Source organism: Poecilia reticulata, chromosome 7, assembly GCF_904066995.2.
Source record: "Poecilia reticulata chromosome 7, P_reticulata-male-v2, whole genome shotgun sequence".
In the NCBI taxonomy this organism is placed as follows: Eukaryota; Metazoa; Chordata; class Actinopteri; order Cyprinodontiformes; family Poeciliidae; genus Poecilia; species Poecilia reticulata.
In genome coordinates this window covers 12,500,962-12,524,123 of record NC_088836.1, presented here as the reverse complement: position 1 = coordinate 12,524,123, position 23,162 = coordinate 12,500,962, and the positions used below count along the sequence as shown (strand labels likewise).

General features: G+C 40.4%; 2 protein-coding genes across 7 annotated transcripts; one reads left to right on the top strand and one right to left on the bottom strand.

Annotated features, from left to right (window-relative positions):
- Positions 1–2,753: 2,753 nt before the first annotated feature.
- On the bottom strand, positions 2,754–18,354 carry ccdc30 (coiled-coil domain containing 30). Of its 5 annotated transcripts, none has more exons than XM_008414789.3 (28): positions 18,263–18,354; positions 17,382–17,552; positions 16,591–16,773; positions 16,367–16,487; positions 15,634–15,818; positions 15,366–15,443; positions 15,184–15,285; positions 13,860–14,016; positions 13,535–13,606; positions 12,964–13,079; positions 12,763–12,869; positions 12,472–12,664; positions 11,668–11,766; positions 11,402–11,530; positions 10,980–11,117; positions 10,371–10,549; positions 9,894–10,161; positions 9,106–9,228; positions 8,043–8,213; positions 7,481–7,690; positions 7,128–7,285; positions 6,873–7,038; positions 6,639–6,760; positions 6,266–6,407; positions 6,013–6,149; positions 5,228–5,345; positions 4,910–4,974; positions 2,754–4,297 (listed from the first exon to the last, which is right to left on the bottom strand). In XM_008414789.3, the coding sequence occupies exons 2-28, from the start codon at positions 17,418–17,420 to the stop codon at positions 4,087–4,089; spliced, it is 3,789 nt and encodes a 1,262-aa protein (XP_008413011.2). In that variant the 5' UTR covers positions 17,421–17,552; positions 18,263–18,354; the 3' UTR covers positions 2,754–4,086. The 5 variants fall into 5 exon arrangements, with proteins under 5 accessions (XP_008413011.2, XP_008413012.2, XP_008413013.2 ...); XM_008414790.3 differs by having other exon boundaries at positions 15,153–15,230; XM_008414791.3 differs by having other exon boundaries at positions 15,153–15,227.
- On the top strand, positions 18,269–22,444 carry LOC103468002 (epithelial membrane protein 3-like). Of its 2 annotated transcripts, none has more exons than XM_008414793.3 (5): positions 18,269–18,391; positions 21,191–21,282; positions 21,361–21,463; positions 21,567–21,707; positions 21,989–22,444. In XM_008414793.3, the coding sequence occupies exons 1-5, from the start codon at positions 18,358–18,360 to the stop codon at positions 22,162–22,164; spliced, it is 546 nt and encodes a 181-aa protein (XP_008413015.1). In that variant the 5' UTR covers positions 18,269–18,357; the 3' UTR covers positions 22,165–22,444. The 2 variants fall into 2 exon arrangements, with proteins under 2 accessions (XP_008413015.1, XP_008413016.1); XM_008414794.3 differs by lacking the exon at positions 18,269–18,391 and adding an exon at positions 19,747–19,948.
- The last annotated feature ends 718 nt before the right edge of the window (positions 22,445–23,162 follow it).

Genomic DNA, 23,162 nt, shown 5'->3' with positions numbered 1-23,162 from the left:
TGTGCTGCTCTCTTCATTTTTATTTTTTTCTGCACAAGTACACGGCCATCCAAACCTGATGACAGGCAATCGGTCGATGACAATTCAGATGATTGTATTAGGAGGTGGAGTTATTGTCAGAAATGGAGCGACATTAAAATGGAATATATTTTTCTTGTTTTAGCTCTCTCAAATTCTGTGACAACCATAATCGATTTTGTTTTTTCAATTTAAAGGCACCTTTTGGAAATATCGCCTTTGTGTACCCATTTCCAACACCCCTTTTCCACACGCGCACACACACACACACTCACTGACACACTGTTTTTATGCTCGTGCAAGTGATCAGTGCCATACTCGACCTTTGAGAACTGAAGAGGAAGCCAATCTTACACAGCTAATGAAGGCTTTGACGATTCCTTTTTTATAAGGTTTTGACACATTTGTCAAGAACTAAAGTAAATATTTTTTTGAAATCAGCTCAAATTCCAGCTGAAATAGTTTTTTTTTTGTTTTGTTTTGTTTTAGAAGGGGGTAATTTTAAATCCAACCACTGGACCAAAATGTGAAGTTAATGTACAGCTACTCTCACCTAGTCGACCCCCGCCCCCCTCTTTTTTTTAGTTCTCTTTAAAATAAGCTTTACTCATCTTGAAGAAACTGCAGTATACGTCCTACTCAGTAGGATTACGAGTGTGTGCCGAGGTAAATCCTCAGCTTTTTCCTCCTCTCTCTCTCTCTCTCTTTCTTTAGTATTATTTTTACTGTACACAGTATTGTTTGTTGTATTTTTACTGTAACCTCCGAACGGTACTCGTAGGGTTCCCTGTATTCTTCGGGGCGCTTCAGAAAACAACGGTGCTGCGGCTCGTCGTTAGCTCGGAGAAGGAACTGAGAATAATGTAAAATACATATACAGTATATAGTATGTTTTCAAAAAGAATAAGAACCTATTACTCAAGCCACTGGCCTGAAAAACGGACATTTACGCCAACAACAGACCCTGCCTCTTCAACGTACTCTCTCTAACTCTCTCAATTTTTTTTTTGCTTTTTTTTTTTTTGAGATAATGGAAAAATGTACATGTTGCCGTACTGTAAAACATGTTACTCATATAGTACCTACTTTTTTTTCGTTTCCATCGATATGTTCCGTTTGGAATTTGTAAAAGTTCACGTATGAATTTACTGTAATTATTTTAGTCTACCTGTGCGTTATTAATATTCATCTTTTATATCAGTTCTATACAAGTACGCCTTAACTGTTTATCATCCCAGATCCATTACTCTGTATTGTGTTCGACAGTATTCAGTCGTGTAAGCATTTTATCCTCGTTTTGTTCTTTTTGTTTTATTCCGCATGGAGTTCTTGAGCTGTAATCTGTATAACTGTTTAACCCATGTTCTCTATGAAAAAAGATATTCAGTAGATTTATTACACCTTTTTTTTCCTGTCTTGCATTGTGGTTTCATATACGGTTTCTAGACGACTAAATATGCACAGCCAAGACTGAGGAGTTTAACTAAGGTTATCAATGTTTAAAAAAAAAAAAAGGAGAAAAAAAAAAAAAAAGCTTTGTATCTTTACCTTGTTTAATAAACAGACTGTTATAAATTAGTCCGTTTCTTAAGTTGAACGTTGAAAATGGAGTACGCGGACATTTTCTGTTCATTAAATCTTTATTTTAGAAAAATAATTTCAAATTTGAAAAAGAAAATAGAAAAATGTTCTGATACAAATGCGATGAAAAGTTGAAACAATTTCCACAATTCTTTCAAAAAAAAAAAAAAAAAAAAAGCAAAATCCCACATTGGAAACACCAAAAGCTTCAGGCACATTGGAAAAACAGATTATTTTGTGTAAAAATGTAGCTAATACAAAAATAGTGGCTTACATTTAGAAAATATATACAAATGTGATGCATTCATGATTATTAAAACCTATAGTAGCTAGTATTTGGGTCTAAAGTGCAGCTAATATTTGAAGGCATTTGTTTGTGTCAGCCACATTTATTGGTACCTCTGGAAGATGTGAGAAATAAAACTAAAATAAAGCTGTTACTGCAGTAGCATAATGTCCAAGAAATGTAGAAAAATACACATTTAAACTAAGAGCATTATAAAGAAAAAAACAAACTGCGTTAACATAGCATAACACCGAATCCCATGTCTATTAGCCACTGGGCTTCACAGAGACCGAGATTTACACTGACATGAGGAGGATGCTGAGCAAGATACAACAAAAAATAAAATAACTCCAAAGATCACTCAAGCAAAAAGTGGCATCTTAGAATATCCATAGCAACCAAAATAAATAGGCTTGTTTTAAAGATGCTGTTTTCATGCTAACCTGGACGAATGCGTGGAAAAGCTCCAGATGCTACCTGTTGGGTTTGGTAGAGGATCTGTTATGCTGTGGGCCTGTTTCTCCTCCAAAAGCTCTGGGAGCCTGGTAGGATTAACAGCATCATGAACTGTTTTGGAATAACAGGAAATACGGAGCGCAAATCTCAGTGTTTTCGTCCAGAAAAGCGAAAATGAGTCATCTTTGAGTATTCCAGCAACATCACAGAAATAAACATAAATCTACATTTTCCCATGAACTTTTGATACTTAAATCCTATTGGGTAAACAGAAAAGGGCATCAAACCCGACGCAGCTCTCTCTGTGCACTCCAACCTAGAACAATGCCGTAAAAGAAGATCTATCTCATTGACAAAAAGGAACTTTAGGAGTACAATCAACTATTGTGTCACTGTTGACTTCCTTCATTACAAGTTGGATTTTTTTTTTTTTTTTTTAATTCCCATTCAGATTATGCTGCTTATGAGTCATTTAAAAAAATGTTCTTTTTGCATCTTTACACTTGTGTTAATAAATGGGTCCAGTTCTGCTTGTCCTGTGACAGGCAGGGCAGTTTCCTTCGCAGAATTTGAGTACGTATAAATACACAGTGCGTCTCTGTTTAGTTCAGAATGTATGAGACCGGTTCTGTCACATACATCATGACTAAACACCAGTGGCTTTGTGTGACAGGAAGCCGTGCGTGAAATCATGCTATCACACCTTCTATTCTGTTACATGCAGACAACTTGACCGCTGAATTATTTTAAAAAAACAATGAAGGAAACATCCACAAATATTAATTTTATAACTGTATCTGGTCGTGACAAAAAGATGTGACTCTTGCTATGAGTCAAACTGGATCTTGTTGTGATGGAGCTCAGTGTTTCAAACGGACTGCTGAGCATGTAAGACTATCGCGCAGATGTGGTCACGCTGCGCTGCTTGAAAACCGCAGGAGGAAACTTTTTTTAAATTTTTTATGTGAACAACAATGAAAGAAAGAAAAAAAAAACAGAGAAAACTTGAATTAGGCCAAGAAGAACAAAAAAGTCAGAATTGGTTTTGTTTAAAGTACAAGATAATCTCCTGTGAGACAGAAGATGGGTGAAACATTCAGAACTTAAAAAATTCACTCAATTTAGATTTTTTTTTTTTCCTTTTAAGTACAAAAGTAACCAACACTTTAGGCATCATAAGGCATCAAAACACTGCAAAATTGAACCAGGAAAAGTTATTAATATCCCAAAATTTGCACAGAATCGCTAAACCATCTTGAATGTAAACATCTGTATAAAAAAACATGTTAAAGTGCTTCAATTCAACTAGAATCATTAAAATAACTGTCATAAAAATGTATTTCCCATCAAAAGCACTGGTGTGAAGTGCTTCTCATAATGCTGTATTACAAACAGTATCAGTCTTTCAAACTTTAAGCGATGCTCATGAGCTTTGGTGAGCAAAGGCAAACAAACCAAAGAAACATAATAAACTTTTAGAAAACCATTTGCACGTGTTTGCATTCCTAATGAACAGGCTGGCTTCTAATATAGAATCCCAATGGACACTGTTGTCTTTAAAAACAGAGTATGTTGGAAAAATATTTGATTAATAAAGGCTTTGTAGGAAAAAAAATAAAAAATCACTTTCAGTAAGCCGTTGAGACAAATACAGTACTTATGAGGCAAACAATAATCTGCTTTTCAAATACTATGTAAGCAGATCACGTTGTATGGCAGTGACATCACTAAACTCCCGTCGCCTCTCACCCCTGGTCTTTGTCATCTGAGGTCTCTTCTCTACCTTTAGTGGAAGCTGGAGTGACCATTGGGGAGGTGAGGTTCAGGTATCCCTGCTCAGACGGCTGCTGCGTGGAGACGGAAGTCCTCGTGCCGTCCAGCACCACGTGCTTGCTCACCGTCGCGCGGCGGATCGTGTCCAGGATGTCCACGTGATCACAGGGACCTGAGGCCAGACTGACATCGATAACAAGCTCTGTTATTAGCAAGCGTGGTCGGCCCGTCGTGGGGACGAAAGCTGCTCTCTACAGTCTGAGCAGCAGCTGAAGCTGAAGCTTCGCCTGACTGCAAAGCACTGGTTTGATCTGTGTCAATCCGCGTCTGACACAATACATCAAGTTTTTATCAGAGACTTTGCAAATTATTCATCCTGGAAAAAAAGGTGTGTTGGAGCTGAAACTAAGAGTCACACGCACTCAACTTTTCTGAAACTAAAACAGGAAGAAAAGAGGGTTTTTCAGCTGCTTCCGTTCACTAGTGAAATGTTTCACCGAACTACTTCATGCTTGGCTGTTCAACATGAAGAGTTTTGGTTAGAAGATGTGTTAACGAGAGAAAATGTACATATATGGGACGTTGTAATTTCATGTGTCATCATTTTGTCTGTAACACGTGGAGTCCGCAAACTGACGCCATAAATTTCCAAATGACGTTTTGTTGTATTTCTGACTGGGAACTTATAAAATGAACGCTTTGAAAACAGAGAGCAGCATGTTTTACATCGTCATAACGTCACATATTTTTTCCATCCTCGTATCAATATGCGGTTCACAGTTTTCTCAGGCTTACCTCAGAGCTGATGAATGCAGGACGCCGTCTGTGAAACCGTCAGAGGGGAGCGCTCTCTTGACATTCTGTTAAAAAAAATGTGACCAATTTGCAAGCTAGATATGTGAAAGCGTCTGTTAACTCAAACAACACACATATTTCAACCTTTTCAACAAAACTAAAATAAATAAAACATTTCCTTATAACTGTTTCACAGTTAATGACAGTGTGGACTCGACGGTAAATGGTGTTTGAAATTCTCTACAATTTCAGAACATGACAAAATAATAACACGGTCCGCTCAAAATGATGACAAAAAGAAATTGTCCATGTTTGTACCTCCATACTGTAGAACGACTCAACGTTCCTCAGGGCACGCTCCAGGGACCTGACTTGATTGGAGAGCTTCATGGTTCTGTCCTGCAGCTGTTTGTTTTCCACTTCTAAGACATTAGCCCTGTAACAGAGAAATCCCCACACTCAAAAAACAAGTTATGAAATAACAAGACAACGGCACTGATTAAAAACTATTCTTTGTTCCTGGGACGTCTAAGAGGGATATTATTTGATAATTAATTAACAGCTGACATCCGACACGCTGAGATGTTGAATAACAAGAACAGATTTCTGATTAATAAATGATAACCATACATCTGGATACATTATTTCATCAAAGTCTGTAAAAGTATTTTTTTGCAAATAAAAAAAAAAGGATTAAAAATTCAACACAAGTGGCATAAATAAAACAAACTTGGAGATAAAAGAAATGCTAAAAAAATAAAAAAAAACCTTCTCTGTCCAAGAACACCTGATGAAACTTTAAATCCTGTGAACTTGTCACCCCAAACTTTTGCAAAACCGACTGGACAAATAAGACTTTTATTAAATATAATTTAAAGCTTTCACAAGTGCACAAAAGTGACACCTACTGGTCAGTTCTTGGTCTTACATTCAACTTAAAAAAAAAAAAAAAAACTGCTTCTGTAAACTCCTTTTGCAAATGTTTTTGTCAAAAGTAACTTTGATGAGATTTATGACACAGAGAGCCAATGGGACAACAACTGAAACAAAAATAGCCTTTGTGGTGACCCCTGCTGTTCAGGAGTAGTAACTGATTGAGCCACCTGTGCTGGACAGTGGAAGCCGTCCTCATGCCTTTGCTGCCCATATCCTCTGCCTCACTTATCCTCCGCAGCAGCTCCCGCTTCTCCTCCAGCAGCTTCTCGTTTTCTAGCATCACTATGTTGATCCGCTCCTTCTCCTAGAAGCAGCGCAGGGGAGAGGGAAGAAGACGGGGGGAGGGAAGCGTATCAAGACAAAGACATGTCGGAAAATATCAAACCTTTTTAGAAGCAAACACTGAGGAGGAGTGAAAACCTTGTAGGAGAGATTGGAGGCCAGCGCCAGATCGTTCTCCAGTTTCTGGATGGTAGAGTCTCTCTGTGCCGTTGCCTTCAGGAAAATCTGCTTGGCCTGACACAGTTTGGTCTTGTGTTGGCTTTGCTTTTCGTTGTACTTCCTGGTCGTTGTGGTAGTGGAGAAGAAACACAGGAGAATCAAACACGGCGCACAAATCTGAAACGTGTTCCCTCTCCTGGGACTTCCCAGGAGTGACGCGCTTCAGTTTCTCATGAATGAACAAAATGTCCTGGACAACAAACTTTATTCTTGCCGCCTCAAGTAAAGCTCAGCATATCCAGGCCTTTAATAATTTCATAATCCTCGTCAAAATGCTAATATTGATAATGACCTGATGTGTGCATCTAGCTGGAGGAGGACCCGCTGCAGCTCCTCCTGTAGCCTCTCACACTCCTGCCGACTGGTAATCAGCTCTTCCTGCAGTTTGTGGTTTGACTTCTGGCTTGTTTTTACCTGAAGAGCAGCAAAAAAAAAATGCTTTTTCTTAATTTTTTAAAAATATAAATACACTGAAATAAAAGGTTTAACGCTTAACGAATCAAAGTAACGTTGAAGCATTTCTCACCTCCTCTCTTGTCTTCTTGAGCTCAGCGTCCAGGATGGACAGCTGAGTGTCCAGCTGCTGGACGCGGTGGCTGAGCTCCATGTTTGTCCTGTTGAGGGAAGCTTCCTTCAGCCTAAGCGAGCGTACCTGCTGCTGCAGCTCCTCCTCCCGCTGCTCTAAAAGCTTTCTGAAAATGATAAAAAGAAAAAGCCAGAGTGGCTTGAAACGATGAGTCGGGGGAGGGGGGAAATAACGCCGTGGTCCACTCTGTGTCACCTGGTGATGTGGCCCTCCTGCTGCTGGGCCCTGAGGGCCGACAACGAGTCAAACAGATCCCTGCTGTCCCTCTCCAGGCGGCTGCTCTCGCCGGCTCGAGCTTCCTCCACACGTAGCTGGTGCTGGGCGTTCTTTAGCTGCTGCTGGAGCTCCAACACCTGCGGGGGAAAAAAAAAGAAAAAAGAAAAATGACTTCCCAAACTTCTGACCCATTTCAAAATGCATTCTGGGGTGTTTGTGATCGAAAGTTGAATTCGCTAAAACACACAAACAAAATGTTGGAAAGCTCAAATCCATCAGACGAAGCAGAGCTGGTCTAAAGAAGGAACCGTCTTTAGACCAGCAGCACCGACCTTCTTGTCGGCGGCCGCGAGCCGCGCCCTCTCGGCCTGTAACTCCTCCTGCAGGCTGGCGGCGGCGCTGCCGTTGGTGCTGCTGCGTATCAGCTGCAGCTCTAACTCTCTGACTTTTTGCTGCAGGCGTTCGCACTCGGCGTCTCGAGTTTGGAGTTTCTGCTCCACCTGTGCCAGCTTGGACTGGGCCTGCTTCAGTTCAGCGCCAAGCTGAAGAGACACACAAGAGAACACAGCCTTCAGAGGAGAGCAAGAGCTCTCCTTCTCCAGAGAGGTTCAGTTGGGCTGGACAAGAATGAGTAAAAACAAGAAGTTAATATTCAACAAAATCAAGTTACGGTAGCCAAAATGTGCAAAAATTACTTCCGAATAAAGAGAAGAATTTTAAATATTTTTCTTCCTTCCTGATGCACACAGTATACAGCCCGTTTCTTGGTACAGCTTCAGTTTTGCTCGTTTACTGTGATTAGCATTCAGAGTAAGTAAAAGAGGCCAGCGAGAGTGACAGAGACCACGATTTGCCCGTTAGCAAATTCCAAATGGGATGAAACTGAACGCCAACCTTGAGATTTTCCTGCTCCAGCAGAGTGTTGTGTCTCTTCAGATCCAGGCTCTTCTCCTTCTCGTAGCGCAGCTCCTTCTCTGCCGAGGTGAACAGGCTCTGGGCTCTCTGCACGTCTTGCTTCATCTGTTTCGTCTCCTCCGCCTTCTGGCTCAGCAGCGAGTCTAGTAACTTAAGATGGGAAAAAAACAACAACAACAACATTTTGAGTTTGAAAGATCCAAAAAGTTAAACAGACGCAGAGGCTGTAAACTAAAATAAGCTGAGGAATCATTGAACCAGTTAATGTTTTTTTTAAAGATTTTGTCGGTTATAGTGGCCTTTATTTGACAGAAAAGTGGGCCAAGAGAGAGGCGGAGGTCATGAACTCGAACCTGTGATGGCCGCGTACACAAGTCACGCGCTTTGCAGCTGGACCATAAGAAAAAATTTTACAAGGAATCTAATCATTGACAAAAAGTCTACTTTTCAGTGTTAATTTGTTATCTAAATAAAAACATTTATGTTCTTGTCAAGTGCTTAAAGAGCAAAAAACATGTGCAGCTCCTGCAACCTCAAAGGTGAAAATTACATGGAAATGCATAAAAATATGAACTTAAAGAGATGTAAAGACGAGTAAAAAAGCCTGAACATTCATTTATCTTTTAATCTAGTAACACAAATGCACTCTAAAAGCATTTGATGCATTTGATGACATTTATTCAGTGGGAAAAAATTTATAAGCATTTTTTTAGAATCAGTGTTGCAGCAAAAATTTGTTGTCTTTTTAATTTTTTATGTTTTTTGGAATCATTAACATTTTTTAAATTGATCAGTGCTGAGGGACTTTTTGTTAGGTGCTACTTATTTTCTCTAAGCCACTTTCCATCCAAGTAAGATGTTTGAGTGCCGATCTCCTTAGGTCAGTAAACGCCTCAAAAAAAAAAAAAAGATGCGTCAGCTGCTTTGTGCCGATCTTTGCGAACATTTATTTATTTATTCATTTTGTCAAGCTCCAGCTACAGAAACACAAAGTGATTGCTAGGACATAATGTGGAGGTACACTTGTTGGGAGCATGTGTACCTTAATATGTGCCTGGGCTTCACTAATCTGAGCCTGAAGAGCCATTTGGTGCTGAGAGGCCAGCTGCCGCTCCTCCTCCAGCTTATCCTCCAGGACGCTTATTTCTTTCTTCAAAGATGAAAGCTATAAACATAAAACGGCAGCTGAAACAAGATATTTACACGCCCTTCATAAAAAAGAAAACAAAAATACTTTCTCACAATAAATCAGACTAAACATGTCCTTTAAGGTTTAAGGCCAGCGGAGATCACTAAAAGTATTAATATTTTCTAAATGAAAGAATTATTTTTTTTTTTACATTCTTTAAAATAAGAAGTCTGCAGACATATCCTAAAGATTTGGTAGAACTGTTTGATTTGAGTCAAGACATTTGAGGTTTCCCCTCTACGAGCTTCTCACTGTGGCTTGCTGGAATATTGGCCCATTCCTCCTGACAGAGCCGGTGTAACCGAGTCAGGTTTGTTGACCTTTTAGTAACAAATCTGAAAAACCCATTTGTACCCCAAGAAGGCAGTTTATCTGAGACTGGCTTAAAATACATAAATAGGTGCATAATTTAACTCAAAGGTTGCAAATGAACTAACATAATCCTAAGCGTAGAAGCCCATTCATTATCTGGGCTTTTCTCAATTGTTTTCAGGAGCAAAGGGCGTATGCAAATATTTGATTTCCATAAAAAACCTGAAGAGGAAACGCGCTTTCTTCTCGACTCGATTCACTAAGCAGTGAAGCCGATCTTGTCCACGTTTGGACGATGTGAGATGATTTACAGCTGCCAACTGAATTACCTGATCCAAACCCCCAACCTTTACTTTCTCTACGGACTCGGGGTCAGACCCTGCGTTAGCTGTGTCCATTTCAGCCTTCTGGCTGCGACGAAGTGCCTCCTTTGCAGAGGTCAGCTGCTCTTGATGCCACTGCAGCTGCTTATTGAGCCGCTGGACCTCCAGCTCCACTCTTTCTCTTTTCCCTTGGGCCTCGAGCTTCAGGTGAACCGCGCCGCTCAGCTCCGCCTGGAGCTCGGCCGTCTTCTGGCGCTCAGACGTCATCTCCTCCCTGAAAAATATGCATATGTATGCAAACCAAGTAAGCGCCAATGTCATCATCTTATCTCTCTGCTGGCTATGAAAAAAAAAAAAAAGATTAAATTCTATTTTGCAGCAGGGCTACAGCTCCTGCCCAGACACCGCTATTTTCAATTCAAATGTTCTAGTCGAACCATACGGTTACGAGATGATGACGTCCGTGTTCTAGAGCCTCCCTACCTCAGACTGTCATGCGAAGACTGCAGGCTGCTGAGCTCGACGTGAAGGCTGTCGACCTGCTTCTGCGTCTGATCAGCCTGGAGTCTGTTTTCCATCGCTTTTGTCTGAGACTGGTTACTGTCCTTGTAGCGCTCCAGCTGACTCTGGAGTCTGCTGTGGGCGCGCTCCATCTGGGCCACCTTGAAAGGGCCAGGAACATCAAGATGAGACGAGCCGTAAACTCTCACTCACGTAAACGACCGCGTAAAATAATCACGCCGCACACTTTGTGCGTTTGAACTTAAATGCAGCAAAGAACGGGCCAAAGGTTTTAGTTTCCTGACGTGGGAAGCCCCAAATGACTTTCAAAATATGGAGTGACTCTGGGGAAATTAATAGAAATGAGCATTACAATTTTACACATATCTTAATGGTAAAAAGAAAATAAAAATTATCAAAGCAATTTATAATATTTTTTCTCTACTTCACGGTGATGTACTACTTTATGTTGGTCTATTAAATAAAAGAGTAATTTAACAGAAGTTGGAAATGTCAAAGGAATATATTGAGGCATTTAAGCAAAACTGGAGTCCTGTTTATTCCCATCTCAAACCCAGGAAGCGGACGAACCTTTTCTTCTAGAACGGCCTTCTCTCCCTTGACCTGGGTCAGGCTTTTGATGAGCGTTTTCCCCTGCTGGCATTCGGTCTGAAGACCGCTGACCTCGAGTCTCAGTTTCTTCAGCTCTCGCTCGCCTATCTGCAAAGCCTGTAGCGTGGGGGGGTGAGGGGGGTGAGGGGGGCGTGGGGGGAAACCGGAGGTTTAAAAACTGAGCCGGTTTGCAAAAGGCAGTTGGGAAAAGATTTGTTCATATCTGTAGGTAAAACAGAAGTTCCTATTACTAGTAACCTTAAACAGCATAGTGCACCTCAAACCAAATGCAATATAATTTCTTTTTTTTTTTTTTTTTAACTTATGAGCTGATTTTCAGAAAGTCATGCAGCTGTTGATTGGCTGTTTGGTCTCGCAGACGGCATGAGTGAGATCTTTACCTCTTTATCTTTCTTGAGGGCAGCCTGAGCAGCAGTAAGATCCAACTCCAGCTGTTTCCTCCAATCCTTCTCCTCAGTCAGTCGGGCCTCCAGCAGGGACATCCTCTCCTGGGAGCTGTCCCTCAGGTGCTTCATACACAGGGGAGACCAACGTGCATGTCCGATTGGTCGACGTTTAATCTCCGTAAATGTTACAACCACAGTTTCGTCACCGGCTTTGAGACAGTCTGCTGTGTCGCCGCATAATAACAAAAGTAAATTCTTACGACGTGCAGGTAGGACTCGGTGGCCTTCGCCTCGTCGCCGTTCCTCGGTGCTTTCTCCTGAGCGTCGTGCTTTCTCAGCTCCGAATCCAGGTTTCTAATCTACGTGGTTAAATTCAGAGGTCAGAGGGTTTTAGTGGACACATGTATTCCCCCTTCGAGCTTTCATCTATTTTAACACGTCACCAACTACTTTTCCCGAAATACATCGCATATAAATCTGATAGTAAAGTAATTAAATGCATCGTTTCTTTCTAAGGCTCCAACTAATGATCTTTACTTATCAATCAGTCGAATAAAAAAAAAAAAAGAAAATTGGCACGTTGTGCAGATTTTTCATTTGACCACTCGAGCCTGGTTTATGCAACGTTAGAAACACTAAAAGATGAAAATCAACAAATAATTCAGTTAGTTTTTAAATAAGAAAATTAACATTTTACTACTTAAAATGCAACAACACTACAGAATTCCTTTAGTTAATTTGCCGAAGCCAAAACCACTTCGGGGAACGTTGAAGAAAGCACATTTACAAAATGTTTTAATCTTAGATGCATAAGACATATATGTATATTTACTTTTTTGTACAGTTTTTGGCTAAAACTGTACAAGGCTCTGAATATGCAGCTTTGCTTTTTCAGCAAATGGCCTTTTTTATTTTTGTTTAGTCTGTACACGTTAGTTAGCAATTAATTGATTACTAAATTAGCTGACGACTACTTCGATAATCATTCCTTCTCAATTAATCCAATCAATAGTTTATTCCTTCCTGTTAAATACTAAACGCCATCACAGCTCTTTTCCCCGTACCCTCCTGTGCAGTCCCTCCACCTCTCCCTCGTGGCGATGCCTCTCCTCCTTGCTGGCGTTCTGGGCCTCCCCCAGCAGGGCCTCCAGCTCCTCATTCCTCTCCTCCAGCTCCTCCTGCTCCTTGCGTAGCCTCTGGAGCTGCCGCTGCAGCTCTCTCACCTGCACAAGTCCGTCTTCCACAGCTTCCTGACACCTAGCGGGGAGCAACGGTGACGCGGGCCTGTTTGAGCCTTGAAAAAGGAAATGTTGCTGCTTTGCAAAGTGTCGTCTTCGATGAGTTCATCCCATTACCGTTTATGAATCTGATCCTTCTCTTGGGTCGACACAGCAGAGAGGCAGTTTTCAGATTCCGTACCTTTGCTCTCCAAGTCTTCTTTTTCTGTATTAGATTTTGTCATCTGGACAAAAACATAAAAAAAACTTAACAACAGGAAGACTCTTTGCATTTTCATTTATAGAAATGGGGAAAAAAAAAACACTTTACATATTTACCTGATCCATAAGATTTTTCTTCTCAGACTCTATGGCATGTACTCTTTCCCTGAGAACTCTGTTCTCTGCATCCAGTCTGTCATTTTGCTCTTTGGATCGCTGCAGCTTCATCATATCTGCAAAAAAGATTTTTGACCTTTTTCACTTTGGAGGTTTTGTTTTCCCATTTTAAAAAGCCAAGCTGCAGTTCTTTAAAAGGCCACCGGGGGGCTTGAGCTCAAAACAACAGCCAACTTCCTGCCTGTGATCATCTTAAAGAAGAGTTGAGGCCAGGATCAAACCCTGGTCGTTCTTGCAAGGCAACAGTGCCAGGCTGTACTACTGTGAAACCCATCACAACTCCCACTGTACAACAAAATGACATGAAAACATGTTATAGTCTCACTGCAGCACAGATTAATAAAGCTTTAATACTGTTTTATATTACGGGTTACCATACAGGTAATCTGCAAACAGTGAACACCCATGATTTTTGAAGTAGAATTTTTCTTGTGGATAAAAATTTCAGCACTTCTGTCTGCTAAACTTTCAAAGCGGTCAAATAAAGTTCATTCCCGCCATGCCGTCTCACCATTGTGTTTCATTTTGTCCACTTCCTTCCTCAGGTACTCAACTTCCTGCACCGTCCCCTCAAGATCAGATCCTACAATTTGAAGAACATTCACATTACTTAGAAGCTTACCAAGAATGCTTTTCTGACATTTTCTTCGTATGCTGCCAAAAATATATATATGAAATACAACAAAAATAAATAAATTAAAAAAAAAATACACACAAATGCATGCACCTTAAAAGGTGAGAAGCAGAAAGTTGTGCAGCTTCCGGTTCAGTGTGATAATGATTCTGAGTACTAAAAATACATTCGTGATTACTGAGTGTATGCGTCTTCGACATACCACATGGGTCTTGGTTGTTGTTCTTAGCCGCATCAAGCTCGTTGTTGAGTCTGCGGATGTCTTGGTGAGCCATGGCCAGCCTCCTGGACGCCTCCTCCAGGTCCCGCTCCAGCCGCTGCCGCTCAGTTCGCTCCCTGGAGATCTCCTCGCTGTGGGCCTGTCGCAAAACGAAAAAGCTTAGGGACGGTCAGCGTAGAAGGAGAACGGCAAGAAGGTGGACTGGGTAGTTAGACCGGAGACGTAGCATGCAGCTGTGAGAATCATGCACTTTCAGGCTGAGATCCGTTATCACTGCGGACCTGCGGAGAACAAGGGGAGGCAGTCGAATTCAGCATCCTCCTGCTCAGAGGACCAGAAAGGTTTCCTTGCTATCAGTGGGTTTGTGATCAAATTAAAACACTGTTAATGTTTTTTTTTTTTTTCATTTGAGAACTAGAAAGAAAGGCAAAAATGCAAAGCTGGCGCAGGGACACCAGCGCCTTGCAAAAGCATTCATGCTGTTAAACTTTTTGTCACATAACAACCACAAACTACTACATATTTATTTGGATATTATGTTACAGATCAGAACAAAGTAAAACATAATTGTGAAGTGGAAGGGATGTGAGGCTTTATTTATATCGTAAGTGCTATTTTATGCCAATTTGCTGCATTAAATCCCAATAAAATCTATTCAGATTTTGTGTTTGTAATTAGAGTTGCACAATATATCAAACAGTAATAATCACTGTAAAGTCGATATGTGCAAGGCTGCAATTACAAATTACTAATTGGTTGCAAATATTTGTTAGGCTATTCTAATTTAATTGTGATGAAGTGAAATTTTGCTTTCGACCTTAACTAATGAGTGATGGAGAACCTGGAGCCACGACGATGATGATGATGATGATGATGTCAAAGAAAGACAGTAGTAAGGAAAATGAGGCTCAATCATAGCAAACACAACAATATTAACAAAACATCGGCTTTGTAGTTGTAATGTAAGACGACGTGGATAATTCATGAATACTTTTGCAAAGCGCTGTGACATGCAGCGCAGAGCCGTCCCGCAACGAGTCAGGGGTCGCATGGACGGGGAAGTTAGTTCCTAATCTTTGGACAACCAAACCGCACCATCAGGTGGTGTGCTTCGCAGCGTTCATGCGTGTAATATCAAAACCGCGTCCAAACGCTTTAGAAACATTTTAAAAACAAATCTCTGCTAACGCCCCAGTGTCGGCCCTCCTGTCGGCCTTCGTCACAGCACCAGCGTTAGTCAGAAGGATTAGTACGAGCTGTGAAGTAGAAACCTACAGGGCTCATATTGTGTTTGCTCTGAGCAGACCTGCGCAGCCCAAACAGCTTCTTCCACGGACTCTGGGACGAACACTGCTGACAAAACAAAAAGCCAATGTCCACATGGTGATCGAACCGTTCTGCGCATTCGCTGAAATAAATAAATAAATGAATAAATAAATGCACTACTCTTCCCTCCAGACCTTAAGGAAGAGCTAAAGATGACCTCACCTTCGTCACGTGATCTATGGTCTTGCTCATGTCCTCCCTCTGCTGCCTGAGACTCTCTCCCATTGTTTGGATGTGCTCCTGTTAAAATGATGCACACAGATGGAAGCTGCGTGTGAATGAGGTAGTTACATATTACATTGATATACATTTATATTTTAGAATTGAGATTATGTTCCGTTGCAACAGACAAAACTCCCGGGATCAGCTCTTCAATCTACTCCTTGTTAGTGGGACCACTTCAAATATAACTCCTCCGTTGGACTCTCACCTGATGGTCGCTGTCGGTAACGGCGAGGGTATGACTTTCCAGCTTCCCCTCGGCGGCCTCCAGCCTTTCCAGCAGAGTGGCTCTCTCCACCAGCAGATAAGCCACCTGCTCACTCGGGCTGCTCAAGCCGATCTCCCCCAGGTCTTCCTGTGACAACATCTCCGCCATCTCCTTGCTCTGGATCTCTAAAAGGAAACAATGACTCCATCGCGTCATGCTGGGAAACGACACTCCACTGAAATAACGCACTACAATTAGCATAAATGTGAGGAAATGTTCCACTGAGGGAAAAAAATGAAGTTATAGATGTTCTTTGAAGTTGTTTAGGGGAACTAGATGCGGCCGCCAGATGACTGTCCAAGTATTTCAAAGAGCTAGTAAGTGATCTTTAAGTGATCTGGATAGCATCACAGGTCCTGCGAGTGTACTTAGCAGTGAGCGTGAGATTCTTATCCACATAATCATCCTTTGTTGACCTGGAGTGTTAGTCATCTAACTAAAGCACCCAGTTTCAGTTAAAGTTTAGCAAATGCGCACCTTTATGTTTATCCTGGCGCGACAGAAACATCTTTTTTTTTTTCTGGAAATACCACATTTTTCAGTGTAAGGACGGAAGTGAATGATTAAAATGCTCTAAAGGTTTCTACACATCTTTTACCAGAGATGCCAATAAATAATGAGGATGCTGTATGAATGTAAAAACTATAGCTAGTAACAGCTTTACTGAGAGCACCTTGTTGATGTTTGACTTGGTGAAGTTCGTGTCTCAAGTCTTCGTTGTCTCTCTCGTACTCTGCAGTCAGACACTCGCGCTCTTCCAGCAGCGCCCGAATGTGAGCTACGTAGCTCTCCACCTGAGAGTCAAGCAACATACAATTCTTAAACTGATTCAAGTAAACTCAGCTAACGTGACGTTTTCTACAGCTGGTAAAGAAAAGCAACACTGGACCACCTCACCTCCTTCATTTCATTGGCCTGCTGCGTACGTAAGGTCTGCAGCTCCTTTGAGACCGACTGAAGCTTTGCCTCGGCGTCGAGCAGCTGCCGCCATAGATGCTGCTGCCGCTCCGCCGCTCCGGCCTCTGGAGGCAAGCCATCGTCCTGAAGCCGCTTGGTAACCTGGTCCAGCTCCGTCAAGAACTAAAGAGAAAGGGGAGGCAAATAAATGATTTATTAAGCACACAAGAGGTCAAAAGCATGCATCATGACTTGCTGAACTACAATTTGCATGAAGAAACTTGCTCAGTTAAGCCAATTTTTTTGCATGCTCAGACTATGACGATGGCGACTCGGCACCAAACACCTGTTCCAGAATTTGGTAACTTGAGCAAAAGCCGTGCAGAATTTTGGAATGCTAACGGAGTTGTTACGGCTCCTACAACACGCACCACATTGTCACAGGCAAAGTATCAAGTCTCACATGCCACCAGCTGGTCTATGTTCATCTGGAACAAATGGCTGAAAGGCTGCAAACTGAGAACGCCCTGCTAATGCTGACAAATGTTAGGTGCTGGTGCAAGTTGCGTTCCTTCCATCGAGATTGTATGACTAAAATTTTGATTTTCCTTTCCTCTATGTGCGATACGTTAAAATCACACTGAAGAAAAACTGCCAGCAAATACAGTAGACACTGGGGAAGAAAATGCAGATTAGAAAAGCTTTTAATGTGATGCCACTCTGTGGAGAGAAAGAGTTTCTATAGAAAAGCAACACTTTATAGAGAATGTATCCGTCAGAAGCAAAGTTACCTCTCCATGATCCATCAACATTGACTTTGGTGAAGCCATTTCCTCGGCTGAGAAAATACTTATTTTAAGCTGCAGCTGTTCCTACATGGTGTCCCATTTTGTGGCAATGAAGAGCAGAACCTCAAGCTCCATCAGTCCCATTGTCGCTGTAATCCATGCGTACTAGCAGCTCTGTGAAAGATAACATTTCTCAGAACAATTTGGCTAAGTCGTGACAAGACCTGTAGTAACAACCTCAGGCACTGCCTACTTCAGCTGCACTTTGACAGCTGACTACACTGTATCACCTGAAGCTATGCAAAACTTCAGCCTGTTCCATCTGTGTATGATCTGCTTCTCTAATCATTAAGCTTTTGATATAAATAGCAACGATTACAGCTCGAGCAGCTTACAAGTGCAAGTTTAAATGGAATTTCTAGCAGGAAAATATTGTGTGTCTTCTTTTTACAAAGTGGTCAATAGTTTCTAGGAGAAAACTGAATAACCTCAGTTCTGAAAGATCTTTCGTTTGTTATGGCTTTCTTCTCAAAATGTCTGACACCGAAGGAGGAGCAAACTATGTTTTCAGTGGAAGGACAGTGTCTTCTGAGCTTTCTAGAAAGACTCGCTGCGTATTGAAGCATAACCAAGAATCGGTTCATGTGACATTGCACGAATGAGCGGGTTTTTACTCGAGAACGCCGTGGTAGTGAAGTTGCCAAAGTTATTAGGCTGCATACAAAGATAGCGCTGGCGCTAACGGTCCCGCAGCTTATTCCAGAGTCTGATTGTTGGCTACTGATTAAAGTTTAAATGTTATTACAGGGAATTGTATCCACGAAACTGACTGGTTCTGTGCTTCAGGAAGTCATACAGCAGACCATAGTTTATGTTTTACTCACCTCGGGCTAGCAGTGATGAGAAAACCCAGCGCCTTGGACAGGCATGGCGGAGTACACTAGCTTCTACTAGCACCTAGGCAACGGACCGTACCAAGATGGAGGGGAGAGTTCACCAACCACTAGACATAGGTAATACACTAAAATCAGACACATCTTAACAAAGCTATTTAACCTAAGTAGTGTCTTGACATGAACGCTGTCAAATTCAGATTTTATTTCATGTTTTTAGTAATAATTCACCTTGCTATCTCCGTAGTTCATGAATGTAAACACTAGATGGCGACAAAACAGTTCTGAAGGGCGCGGCGATGGCGGAAGCGTAAATCGCGCGATCCATATATGGAGTCGTCGACGCGGCTGTCACAGGTTCGATTCCCCGGTCTGTTGACATGTGGCGCATGCCTTTCCCTCTTTCTCTCACGAACCGCTTTTCTGTCCGATCATTGTCAAATAAAGGCCACTACAGCCGGGGGAAAAAATAAAATAATAAACTGTAACGACACCCAGATACATCGTTTATACTTTAAAGGTATCTAATCAAAGAATCTGATTCAATATTTTAAAATGACGTTATCAGATAGACAAAAGATATACAATTGTGCCAATTCTGGAATTTTAAAGACTAAAGAACTAAACTAGTCTAAGGAACGTAATTTGGAACAATTGAACATGCACCTCAAACATCAAAGTTTGGAAATAAATTGGTCTTTTAATGACACAAAGCTACTTAGACTTCGACGCCGACCAAATCTATGTAAACTTCTAAATTGAATGAAAGTTTAAGCAATTATCTGGAAGATTACGTCTCTCATTATTCTGTAAAAAAGAAATAGTTTACTTAACTTGCCCAAATACGACAAAGTCTGGTCCTATGTATTGTCAAATAGTGAGGTAAAAAAAAAAAAACGTTTTTGTCTTTCATAGAATGAATGTAAATATCTGTGTTCATAAGGATGTGTAAATAATTTTTTAATGGGTTCTTTTTAATGTTTTGGTCTTATCATGACTGACCTGACTTCATTGTGCTATAGGTGCAAGTTCTCAAAGATCAGCTACATCTTTGACCTCCTTTTTAGAAGTAATTGTTTACATTTTTATGCTGAAGGTGCAAGACATTACAAGACAAGAAATGTATAAATGACCAAAACGATCTGAAATATTTGACAAACCACAACAAGGAACTTCTAAGCACATCTCTATATTGCTTTTAGCTTCTTTATCCTGTTCCGGGAATTACCAGTAATTTGGGAGGCTTAATTACTGTGAGAAATGCAAAAATGTGAGCAATGTCACAGCCATATGTTACATTTGATGAATGGAATACGAAATGTGAAACACTCACTATGTAGGAGTGCACTTCTAGAAGACTGTTTACAGAGAGGCGATAGTTTCATGTGGTTTCGCATGCCTCCGCTGCTGATGGGTGGGTCTCATTTGAGACCTTTTTGGATGATGATGCACTGACCGATGCCGGGGCAGTGCATAAGGGAGCTCTGTTCTCCACAGAGGAAATGGGCGTCCTCCTTGGAAACTTTGGAGTGGAGAGCCTGCAAAAAGTAAATAAATAAAGGGGGTGTGGCAGAGCTGGAAAAGAGTGTTGACCACCAAGCGGGCACAAGGTCAGTAAGTACAGGAGCTGCTCCCGAGTTGATGAGATCTGATTGAGGAGAACGGGCAATATCCAGGGTAGGAAGATAGTTTCCTAACTTTTCAGATTTTGTCACTTAATATATCTAAGTGCTGCTTTCTAACATGATTAAGCTTAAAGACACAACTGAAGCATTTGTTATCGCCTCTAAACTTATTATTTATTTAAAAATGATATGCTTTTTGCCCCTCCTATTAGCAACCTACTCAAGTGTTTTATGTACTGTCCTTCTTATTGATTTTTGTTAAATTCCACAACCAAATCCATAAGCAATTCCTAACTAAAAGACGACAGTCTCAGCTGTCATTTTCATATGATTGATGGGATCTCATAATAACATCATTTTACAGTAATTTTGTCTCCACCACCCACACAAACAGGCCGCTCCTACAGATAAAGATCTTCACAGACAATTTCATCAGGTTCTTATTTTACTTTGTGTTCTGTTCTGTTTCCTTGTGTCTGACTGTTTGTCTCTTTATTCTATCAGAAGTTAAAACAACCACCACTGCAGCTATTACAACCTAAATATTGGCTGTATAAAATGTCAGAGTTAAATTTGTTAGGGAAAACATGTTTTTTTTTTTTTTAATTCCTACTGTATACAGTGCTGTGAAGATGAGTTTGCCCAGTCAAACATTAGTTCTATCTTTGCTCTTTTGTCACACTTAGAATATCAAAACATTTTAACAGCGGACAAAGATAACCAGAATAAATGGAAAAGACAGTTTTCAAATGCCTTTTGAGTGCCTTTGAATGGCTTACACAAATTAAGGTGGTTATTGTGAAATAGTCAAAGTCTGTATTTAAATCTGAATGAGATTCTGTTGCTTGACCTTAAACTGGTCATTTATGCACCAAAATCCACCAGTGTGGCTGGATTAAGATCATTCTATAGAAAAGGATGGACCAGTGAATGGCAGTTGTTATGCCCAGGTTATTATGAGTTTATGAGCTAATTATTTTTTTTCACTAGGGCTAGCTTCCTTTTATTTCCCCCATTATAATTTGAAAGCTGCATTTAGTGTTATGCAGGGTACCTTTTCCTGACATTGAAATTAATTTGATCATTTGTTTAAAACAAAAAGTAAAAATGAAAATTGGAAAGGCCTGTATATATATATATATATATATATATATATATATATATATATATATATATATATATATATATATATATATATATATATATATATACACAACTTTTTACAGTCTTATTGTGAGTTTGAGTGGGGTTTCCTTATCCAAAATAATAAAAATATGGTTTCTTTCTCTTTCAGACAGGGTTTTGAAGATGGCCTACTTGCTAATTTTTGTTACCACGCTGCATCTCATCACACTAGCAATGCTATTCATTGCAACCATGGAAAAGGTAATACTCATGTTTATGAGAACATTATTTTCAAGGACATAGCTAACCATATGCATTGTGTTTTATTTTCTTTAAAAGTCCTGGTGGGTGTGGGATTCCACAGAAACATCAGACCTTTGGTACAACTGTAGGTTGGACAACTCCACGGGAACTCATCTGTGTGCAACCATCAAAGAAACAGGTAGGCCTTTAAAAAAGGATTTTACCTGATTCAAAACATTTAAGAGGTAAAAACCAGAGAGTCATTAGCATTTATTATATATATATATTTTCTTCCTCTTTAGAATGGCTTCAGGCTGTACAGGTCCTCATGGTCATCTCAGTCGTCTTTTCCTCAGTCTCCTTCTTGGTGTTCTTAGGCCAGCTGTTCACTATGTCGAAGGGCGGACTCTTCTACTTCACAGGACTGTGTCAAATCTTTGCAGGTAAACCTTAGGGGATCTGGGACACATGTGAAATTGCACCATATTCCAGATACAGCTTAACAATCCAATTAAGGCCCATTTGTAAAACATTATAAATATGGAATTTTGTACAACCACTATTGAAGACATGAGTTTAGTAATGGTAGAGCAGATTGGTACAGAAATTGTGGACTTCTGCTAGGTGTTAATTTATGCACCTCAGATGTTATGTGTGTTTTAAGGAACCTCCTTGTATAAGCTTTTGTTCCTAACAATCGTTTTGTCTGTTTGTTTATTACAAGGTCTGACAGTCTTTTCTGCTGCACTAGTCTACACTCTTCACAATACGGAAATCCTCCTGGACTCAAAAAATCTGACTTCAGGGAACTTTGGCTACTGCTATATCTTGGCGTGGGTGTGTGTCCCTTTGTTGTTGTGTAGTGGGATTATGTATATCCACCTGCGTAAGAAAGAATGATCAGACAAAGAAAATCTAAGTCAGCAGCTTTAAGGTTCATAAAAGTGACTGAATTTTGGGAATGCTACTTTTGTAAAAGCAAAATGTATAACATACCCTTAGCTAACGTGATAGTTGTATCTGTTTATATATATTTGACAGAAGCATCTATCCTAATCAGTGAGTTCTAGATTAGTAAGTCTCATTTGATTTAATAGAACATTATATGTTTTTGTGTAACATTTTTCCCTCAAACCTTGTATGTATTTCATAGCACCTTCTAATAAATATCGCAAAAAGACTGACTGAAGTCCATAATAACCTTTTTTTTACCACCCACGATCAGCAGAATGATAAAAAAAACAGAGTTTACTGTTAGCAGACTGCAGGAAACAGTGGCATCTTAGGGTCACCAAGTCTCCATAACAACCATTAGATGCTATCTATCTAGCCAAGCGGTTGTTTGGGTGTTTTGCCAGAAAAGCTTTTTCTCTGGGGATTCTAAGTGGATCTGTGTACTTTACTAAAACAAGAATAAGGTGGAGCTTTCTGGCAACACACATTCCAGGTGGGTTTGGTTTAAACAGAGTGTAACAGTATAGTGGAAAGGTGAAACCATTTTTAGGATTTTAGGGTTATGCCACAGTAACTCAATCGGATTTAAAACCAGATAAATACATTTATATTCGTCTTTTTAAGCTATTCAGAGAAGGATTTACAGGTTGCATTAATCATTGTCATCCTGTTTTACTAAAGGCTGAGTTAGCTTAAGGTCATGAATTGATGGCTGAACATTGTCCTTTAGGTAGAGAGCAGAATTTATGATTCCATCGTTTACAGCTCGCCATTTACGTCTTGATAAAGTAAAACAACACCCGACTATAAAACTACCACTGACATACTATAAAATAATCCTCTCATTCTAAAATACTGTGTTAATTTTAAAAGAGGTGGAACGGGACATACAACTTCCAGTATATTACAATTTGCCTAGTTTATAAAAAGCCTTGTCAAGTTTT